Source organism: Anas platyrhynchos, chromosome 1, assembly GCF_047663525.1.
Source record: "Anas platyrhynchos isolate ZD024472 breed Pekin duck chromosome 1, IASCAAS_PekinDuck_T2T, whole genome shotgun sequence".
NCBI classification, from domain to species: Eukaryota; Metazoa; Chordata; class Aves; order Anseriformes; family Anatidae; genus Anas; species Anas platyrhynchos.
Genome location: NC_092587.1, coordinates 176,041,819 through 176,051,400, shown reverse-complemented (window position 1 = coordinate 176,051,400; position 9,582 = coordinate 176,041,819). Strand labels below are relative to the sequence as shown.

The window sequence follows — 9,582 nt, the reverse complement described above, 5'->3', positions numbered from 1 at the left end:
CGAGTGTTCCAAGAAGATGCTGGACACTTGGATTTTGGTGTTTGCAGAACAAACTCCTGAAAACCAAACAAGTCTTAAGGAAGATGTGTATTCCAGTCTGTGGTTTCTGCGAAAAGTGCTTCCCCACCAAAATATATCCCACACCTAATGAAGAGTCAAGAGCAGTTCTAAGGAACAGATTTCTCTGGGCCTGGTGGTGATAAGCCTGTATTTGTATAGGGGAAGAATGGAGGTCATTTCAGCCTCTTTACTAAATATTTGGATTTTAAATAGGTGCATGAGTGCAAATGTGTACCATGCGTCAGTGTCTTTTTCAGGCACCAGAGAAGCTGTTTGTTGTACAGGAGGATATTTGAGAAGGATTTAAGAAATGGGTAGGAGCCTATGTAAATTTAGTAGAGCTTGAAAAGCTTCTGAGCTCTGTCCCATAACACTGGTTTACCAGCAAATCTCAATATTGGCCTTAGGTAAAAATCCTCTCCTGTAGGGATAGTTTATACAACATCCCTGTTAGGTGTTGCCTTGCAGCCGGCACATGGATGAGCAGGCATCTCTCCACAACACAACACACACAGACACAATTGCTTAAAGTGAAATCTCTGTGCACACGTTTAGCCTCAGAAAACAACTCCACAGTGCTGGCTGATGGTGGGGTTGTGTCCCATGCTGGCATTTCAATGGAGGCCTCTAATCCCCTCATTTCAGTCTCCCATAGAGAGACAGCAATTTGCCCTCCGGACCCATGTGATTTCTCGCTTATTTGTTCAGATTCAGGGTGTGTTTCAGATTAAGGGCCTGATACAAAAAGACACTTCACCCTATGTACACAAAGGTATGGTGAAGAGCAGATCCCACCCACCTCTGTTTGAGGGAAAGCATTACCACAACAAAATCTGTCAGGGATAATACTGGAGGAGGTTTCATGTACCAGAGCAAAGAACCACACTAGCAAAAGCTGGCATAATATAAATACCTCAAGGACAAAGATTTCTTCCACTAAAGAGACAAGGAGTAAGGAATTAAAGGTAAGAAGAGCATACATCCATAAATGTGGTGTCTATCGCTTTTTTTTTAACATATATTTTTTTAGATCCCTCTCAGTTTGTTAACAAGGTGGTGGGTTTTAATATTCATTGCACATTTTTAATACCTCTTCACAACTGTTACATACTTGTGTATTTCTGTAGATATGTGCATGTATGTATCAACACATTTATACATATTTATATGCAGATGAGTATGTATGATATATAGAAAAATATTTATATGTATCTGCTGCTTTCTGTCCTACAGAGGTATCACTTAAATACGTTATCTATACCTTATGCCTCTCTGTCTCTCTACCACTACAAATGGAAATGTTCCACACAACAGGTGGCGTGATTTCAATCTCTTTTATTCAGGTGTCAATGTAGAGCCACTGCGCTAACTGAAATGTAATCACTCAGGGTTTTTTGTTTTTTGTTTTTTGGTGGCCGTGAAGGTCAAATTATGGGCAAACTGGGACTGTAATTGATTTGTTATAAGTTAGAGTTAACCAAGTATTTTCTATTAGTCTCTCCATTTGTCATACGAACAGTGTGCTTCCTTTCAGGTCTATTCTTCTTTTTGAAAATAGTATTGAATGAATGAAGTTCACCCTTCTGCTGCTGCTTTCAGCCCTGCATATCTTTTGTCCTTACTTACTGCATCCTTACTTGTATAAACACATGAACGTTTTCTGTTCATTCTCTTACATTCTGTTCATACTCTTCTGAGCTGTTTTACAAAAAGTAGAAATTAAATTTGGCTAAAAAAAAAAAAAAAATAGTGAGTGAGATAAGGATAACTAATAATGAGTGAGATAAGGATAACTAATTCATTGTGTGCATACTAAAGGAAGGAGCCTGATTAAGAAAGGAATACTGACTGGGTTTCTCTGTCATGAGAAATAGGACAAATTGGAAAAGGTGCTGAAAATGTGGAAATGCTAAAAAATGTGGAAGAATCTAACAAAAATTGAAATCTTGATTGGTGGGCTGAGCCACATCCTAAAGTGATGCTTTGCCACAAATGATGTAAGCCAAGGAATAGAAAATGCATGTCCAGTCAGGTTTTGAATATTTCCAAGGATGGAGAATCCACAGTCTCTCTGGGCAACCTGTGCCAATGTCTGAACACTATCAAAGTAGAAAAGTTTTTTCTGTGCTTAAATGCAGATTCCTGTATTTTAACTTGTGTCCATTGCCTCCTGTCCTGTCTCTCTAAACTACTGAAGCTGACTCTACTTTCTTTGCTTCCCCTTTTCCAATATTTGTATAAATTTATAAGATCCCTCTGAGCCTTTTGTTCTCCAGGCTGAATAGCCCTCCCATCTCTCTCAGCCTCATACAAAAGATGCTCCAGACACTTAGTCATTACTGTGGCCTGTATACTAGCCCATAGTCATGGGCCATGGCCCATACCATTGCCTATAGTAATTACCAGGCATGGCTGGACTCACTCCATGCCTGCCTTGTCCTGGGGAGCCCACCACTGGTTCAAGCACTCCAGATGTGTCTCACCGGTGTTAAACAGAGGGAACCCTCTGTTTACCTCCCTCAACTTGCTGGCTACCCCCTTTCTGATGCAACCCAGGAGGCTGTTGTCCTTGGCAATTAGGGCACGTTGTTGTCCTGTGGTCAGCTTGCTGTCCACCAGGCCCTTCTTTGCAGAGCTGCTTTCCAGTCAGTTGGCTCCCAGCCTATACCGGCGCCTGGGGTTGTTCTTCACCAGAAGCAGGACTTGGCATTTGCTTTGTTGAACTCCATGACGTTCCCATTGGCCCATTCTTTCAGCCTGTTGAGGTCCCTCTGAAAGGCAGCACGACTGCATGGCGTGCCAGCAACACCTCCCAGTTTTGTGTCATATGTGAACTTGCGGATGGTACACTGTGTCCCATCACAAAGGTCATTGACAAAGATCTTAAACAGTATTGGCAGCAGTATTGACCCCTGGGACATACTGCTGGTCACTTGCCTCCAGCTGGACATTTTGCCACAGACCACAATGCTTCGAGCTCCACAGTTCAGCCAGCCCTCTGTCCACCTCATTCACGCTCTTCCCAATGAAGTAAAACACATTGCTACAAGCCTCTTTCATAGGGTAGCAGATCTTTCCACTTACCAGCTTCCATCAATATTTAGGTACCAAACTGAACACCTTCTGCTTTTTACACAGGTCATAGCCAGTAGGGCTACCAGGCCACCTGACAATGTCCTACCAATTTTTTTTCCTGCTTTTCGGAGCCTTGATTCTCTCCATCTCAGAAGGTGAGTGTAACATGCCTCAGTTGTTTTTGTGATGCTGCAAAAAAAAAATAATCTGCCCCCTAGCTTCAACTTGTTGCCTCTGTTGCCAGCACAGGCCTAGTTTACAGTCATTAAGGCAGAAAATCTGAGGTATTTTTCTAAATGTAAAATGAATATAATGTCATCTTGACCTTTTCAGGAAAGCACTGAGGAGAAATAAGAGGTTAGAGACACTCTGTGTGACCTTGCCCCAGTGCAAGCTTCCCTCCTGCAAAGCTCTGCAAATTGTCAGTAGCTCCTAAGATTTATGTGTCCAAACTCAACCCTGTGGTTTATCTGACCCTCTTGCTCAGACTCAGGAGCCAAGCTCTTTCCATGACAGGGACTCCCTGCATGAGGATAGGTTACTTTGGGTGTCACGGGAAATGCCAAGAGAAGGTGGAGACTTCCCCTGTGTGTTGTTGAAGGAGCAATGTATGACTGCCAGCCAAGGCAGAACCAATTGTGCAATCAGCTTGGCTTGGCTAGGCTTTGGAGGCACACACTGTGTTGGGGTAGAGAAGACATGACCACTCTTTTGTGCCCTGTTCTGCCTTAGAGAAGAAAGACTGTGCAACATGTTGGCCATTTTGGTTGCAGAGGCATTAGCAACTCCAGAGCCAACTCCACAACTTGGGATGGACTGAGATCCAAAAGCACTTGGAGAGAGCTGAAATTGTAATGCTGTGAATCTTCTTTCAGGAAGCAGAAAAGAGGGAACAGGAGAAAAGAGAGTATTTATTGTACCTTTTTTTTTTTTTTTTTTTTTCTATCTGGACTAGTGCCAAGCACATCTGTCCAAAGAGAGGGGAAATGTGGTTTCCACAAGATGAAACTTTGAATGGATACAAGCAGTTTCTAAGGAGACCTGCTCTATAATTGTAGAGGAAATTACAAGCTGAATCATCTGTGGTTTGGGGAGAGAAATCAATGATATTTTGTAAGTTGAACCCAACTGTGCTGACTACTTACCAAGAAAGAAACTGGAAAGAAATCAATTCCAAGAACTTTCAACAAAATCCATCTTAATTCAGGTCTGACAGATGTGTTTTGTTCTCCTCTAAAGCAATGCGATGCACCAGCCTGAAATCCCTATTACTATTGCAGAGACAGGCTCTCCCCAGCAAAGGCGGACTAATACACTACACTCCAGGCCAGCCAAACCACATGCTGATGACTCTTGGGAATCCACAAAGGCCCACACACCTTTCAGAGCTGGCCCAACAAACCTGCTGCTGTGTCTCCAGGGGGCAGGTCCAGAGCAGAATCCACAAATGTGATGCATTGCAGCATGCATTGGAACGGATTGTTGAAGCACAGCTGCACCCACTGGACCCTGTAATGATGGCAGCAAAATAATTCTGCTTATAACCTAAATGGCATCTGGCTCCTAAATTAGTGCTCCTCATATGCTGATGTTTTAAACATTATAATTTTATCTATCTATCTATGTATTTATTTATTTTGAAAGACAAAAGAAAAAAAAAAAAAAAGAAAAAAAAAAAAAAGCAGGCCCTAAATATCTAGTATTTGCCCTTTGTTTTGCTGTTTCACTTTACTGAATGTCACTGTGAAATGCTGAACTGCTGAATTCAGTTTAGTTGAATCAAGATATTATAGGGAGATAATCTGGAAAGATTTGTGAGACTTTTCTTTTGGGTTCATTCTATGTTTCTTAGTTGACAACACTATAGCTGAGCATCACAACAACTTGCCCAAAATTTCTGACAGACATAATCCTGCACATAACGTAATTCCTAATCCATCTCTTCCAGGCTCATCTGCAAAAGTCATCTGCAAAAATCCATGTCAGAAAGGCTGGGTTAGCTACAAAGGCCGCTGCTACAAGCTTATTCAAGAGAGAATGACCTGGACCAAAGCTGAGGTACCAGGTTCTTCCAAACAGGAGTGTTCATCATTTCTTCTCTACTTTCTACAGTTATCTTTCTTATACCAGACTCTTTTTTTCCTCCCTTGCTGCTGCTTCTGTCATGTATCAGTGTAGACCAAAAGAATGTGATATTCAGCTCAGTGCTGCTGATGAGGTTAGCTGTACTCTGCCTCACCACAGGACACGCTGCTGCAACAAACTGCCTCCAGCTTGGAACCTCAACCTTCTGGAGCTGCTATTTCTCATGTTTCTCTTCTTATACTGAGGTTTTTGAGCATGAGGCCTAGTTTCCTCTTCTGTAAAGTGAGTTATTTCTAATACACTGGTGAACAGAAGTTTAGGTGGTTCTGGGGGATCCTTGAATGTAAGAGGACACCAAACTGAAGGGTTATAGTTGAAGGGTTTCTCCCTCTGCTTCCTACATGTCTCACATCACCATTTCTTCTGGGTTTGACCTTTGTCACTGATTCGTCAAATATCTTGTAAATGGTGAACCTTTTTTCCACTTCATTAAGTGATGCTTCCTAAAAGGCATTCTGACTTCACTTTGCTACCTGTTCAGTTGATATCAGGTGAGTCCTGTAATTTGAAGTTCTGCACCTGATATCTTTCAGGAGCCACACAAAAATTTTCCATATATGTTTGCCTCGGCATGCCATATTTCTCTTGAGTTATGTCTACAAGAGTGTATGAAATTTAAATGCCTCAGGACAAAAAGAAGAGTTTTCCTCTGAGCCTAAACACCAGTACTAAGCACCAGCTAGAGTGCCCTTGCTTCACAGTGCAAATAAAAATATCCTTCCCTACCAAATGCAAAAGAAAACTCTTGAGGACCCAATCAGTTTGGAGAGACTCAGGGTGGAGAACTGTTCCTGTCTACTCCATTCCCCAGCTGGCTAGGGACACAGGGAAGGAACATTGTAAATAGCATCTTTTTGGACAAGCTGTTCTGAAATCTCCATTTCTGTTCATCTGTCTTTTTGTATTTCTCTTCATTGCAAGGTTCATTTTGCCTGACGTTAGCTGTCAAAAAAGTGGAGATACTTAGGTTGTGCTGTGCAGTAGGGTCTTACCAGTGACAGCCACTTCATCTTAGCTCCCCTCAATGCCTTTCTTTCACTGGGCGTATGACAGTCTGAAGATACCTCTTGTTCTCTACTGGCTGTATAGAGACCCCGTGTAATTGGCTACACTACAGGCACCACTCACTTGGACCCCACAGTTCAGGTTTTTACTATTTTTTATTTTTTTTTGAGCATCCCTTCTCTTTGTTCTTTTCCTTTTTTCCACCTTTGATTCCTCTTCCTTTGAAACTGAAAACTTCTGGTGGATTTCCCTGTCACTTCACATTTCTACTCCTATTAGATATCCCTTTCTTGGACTTTCTCTTATTGCCCTGTCCTTTTCCATCCACTAATATTTTATTCCACAAAGTTCAACTCTTATTCAGAAAGCTCTAGCCATTTTTTATCTCCCATGTTTAACTCTCTATACTGTGCAGGAAACCTGTTTGATTGAAAGAGCTGGAAGTCACCTAACCAGCATCACTAGTGAAGATGAGAATGAATTCCTTCGTAGACTTTCTCAAGGACAAAAGGAAACGCAGCTCTGGACAGGTGGAACTTACCAAAAGGTAAGTGTGCCAGGACCGGTAATGAAAACAAGCATCGGTCAAAAGATCTTTATAACTCAATTGAAGAAAAATGTCTACTAGAAAAAAATGTTTTTGTTTCCAAGGGAATAGTTTCCCTTTGTAACCATGGAAGATCTTTTCAGTCTCAGCAAAACTAAAGATGAATCAAAAAGTCATGCTTTTTATCTTTCAGTGATTTGGGGGGCTAGGGATAGAGGAAAATGGGAGTTGGAGGAAAAAAGTTGAAGTGCTAAACTCTGATCAATATCATATTCCAATTATATTCCACCTGAAGAAGGAGAGCTGAGGTACAAATCTCAAAGGAGAAGTGGATAAATCCACCACTGGATGGTGGATAATAATTTCTGTCTTTAATTTCTTTTTAGCAGAATGTCAGGCTAGTAGATTGGACATGGTGTTATAAAAAGGTTGGATTCAATCAGATTTTTTAATGAATTAATTCAAAGTGTTTTCTCACAAATATTCTAGACAAGGAGCCTACCAGAGCTTTTGCTGATATGGTGAATATAACATTAGTAAAATTGGTAAAAACAAGTGAATTTCAGATTTATAAGTGCATGTTGGAAATAGAAATTTTATTCTTTAATTTTGACACATGTAACAGGGCATATCAATGACCTGTGTGTCCATCCAGAATGTCTCAAATTCTGAGTGTCACTTACCTGCAGTGAATTAGTCATGAGTAATATAGTCTATTCTGAATTACAAATATATTCAAGAAAATTATGATTTATTTGAGGACAATTCATATAAAGAAGATGAGGTGAAATTAATCTAACATGGAATTAAAAATTAATTATTCATGCAGCTCTACAGAACAATGATATCCCCACAAGCAATAACTGTTTCTAAGTCCATGGGGAAGAGGGCCCCCGTTCAGTCCTTCTTCTATCCCAGCAAATATAAAAGTGTGCTAAACTGCTTTCAGAATTTAACTGCAACCTGCAGTTCCCATTAAACTTCTGGCATTTTTGTTTTGTATTGTTTTGTTTTGTTTTTTGTCTGCAGGGGTCATTCTTGAAATGGAGTGATGGATCTCTGACAACCTTCATCCAGAGGCCTCTGTCATCCATTTTCAGTTCGGTTCGAAGACTAATTAACAATCTGTTTAACATAAAATTTTGCTTGAGCCTCAGTATTGGAGGTAAGGAAAACCTGAGATGATTTATGACTCACACAGTTTACTTTGCTCTTGAACTTCTGCTATTCCAGTGGATAGACTATTTCCAGGATTACCTAGAGAAAACATCTTATTAAAATGTTGCCCAAACCTGCAATATACATGCTATGGAAACACAAATGAAAAGAAAATTAAATTTCCAGGTGCTGAACTGAGATTAAATGATTCCATGTAAGGAGTGAAATAGTTCTCTTATCATATCTTCTGCCTTTCCTTTGTTATCACTCTTGGTCTTTGTTTCCAGGACAGGGTGAATGGGACGGCGCTAACTGTGGCAAAAAGCTACCATTCATCTGCGTTTACAAACCTGAAGCAGCCTTAACCTATCACTGAAGGACTGATGAAACCTGACTGGCTGCTGTGGCACTTGGAATAGAGTTCAGCTGCGATCCATTAGTGCATTGAAATCTTTTGCGTGGAAAAATCAAGATCCAATACTAAAAAAGTGGAGGTATTAGAGCAAGTCACTTTTATGCTCTGTTTGCATTATTGTGGTGATGTTCCTGTAGAGTATCTCTAAAATGATCCCATAAAAATAAATTCTGATTTGATTTGAATGCTTGATGAAATCAGCATACTATTTAGCTTTTCCACAGGGTGTTCAAGAATATTCATAAGAGCTCTTTAATTATTAAATAATTACCAATCACTCATTAAAACATTATTCATTTCACCATTTAATCATGCCAAGTCATACATTTTAAATCCTAGAATTTCTCTTTTCTAAGTGTCAGATAGATCCAAGGAGAATAAGTTGAATGTTTTTAATATTTAAGTAGATAAATGGCTAGTTCATTAAATTGATATAGCCATAAGATGAGGCCCAAAACTCAGGGAGAAGTCATGAGTGTACCATTGGGCACAGGAGGTGGTGCACCACTTTGCGAACTGCGTAGGTTGACACTTTGTTAAATTAAACAAACTTTGCTATCATGTTTAGGATTTTCTAAGTTCTCAGTATGATACATGACTGCATTCCCCAAAGGCAAACATTTTCACTTTGTTTTTCCTTATTGCTTTGGACTTCATCACTTAGCTGCAAGCTTCTCTTCCAAGGTACTTTCCCTCACTAGCTAAAAAGGTAAATGGAAAAGCTTGGGCCAGGAATGTTGGCTTGGCTCATCGAGGTGATGACAAATAATCTCATCAGTTAGGAAGATGAGAAGAGCAGCAAAGATTTAGTTAACATTTCAGTCATCTCATTATCCTTGAAGAATGATTACACAGATGAAAACAGCAGCTGCCTTCTTTACCTGAGCACTCCCTATAAATCTGGTGTCAGATTTTCTCCCACATAAGTAAACTGAGGATGTGAACAAGCTAGGAGTAAGAGTGTGCCAAGAGCTTCCTGGGGATCAGACTAAACTGCTGTTAGGAAAGCAAATGTCTAGCTTGGGCAGCACATAGCTTTTCATGTCCCTAGGGCACCTGTGGTGTGGTCTTGCCCAGGAGGGATGCCAAGGAGCAGACATAAGACCACTCCAGAGACTCATCTTTCCAAACACTGGGATAACTTGGTTCCTTCAGAATCAATGGTTTTCCCTGTAAT

The 9,582-nt window shown here is 40.5% G+C and overlaps 1 protein-coding gene across 1 annotated transcript; it reads left to right on the top strand.

Moving 5' to 3' along the window:
• Nucleotides 1–730: 730 nt before the first annotated feature.
• LOC101801682 (snaclec agkisacutacin subunit B) lies at nt 731–8,590 on the top strand. The gene is made up of 6 exons (XM_038173230.2): nt 731–1,025; nt 3,199–3,290; nt 5,084–5,193; nt 6,701–6,832; nt 7,862–7,997; nt 8,278–8,590. The coding sequence occupies exons 2-6, from the start codon at nt 3,233–3,235 to the stop codon at nt 8,364–8,366; spliced, it is 525 nt and encodes a 174-aa protein (XP_038029158.1). The 5' UTR covers nt 731–1,025; nt 3,199–3,232; the 3' UTR covers nt 8,367–8,590.
• Nucleotides 8,591–9,582: the final 992 nt, after the last annotated feature.

Excerpts from the sequence above, each read along its gene's own strand:
- LOC101801682 (XM_038173230.2), top strand. The coding sequence starts at position 3,233 with ATGTCCTACCAATTTTTTTTCCTGCTTTTCGGAGCCTTGATTCTCTCC. Across the intron at positions 5,194-6,700 it reads TGACCTGGACCAAAGCTGAG|GAAACCTGTTTGATTGAAAG; the intron begins GTACCAGGTTCT and ends TATACTGTGCAG. Across the intron at positions 7,998-8,277 it reads CTTGAGCCTCAGTATTGGAG|GACAGGGTGAATGGGACGGC; the intron begins GTAAGGAAAACC and ends CTTTGTTTCCAG.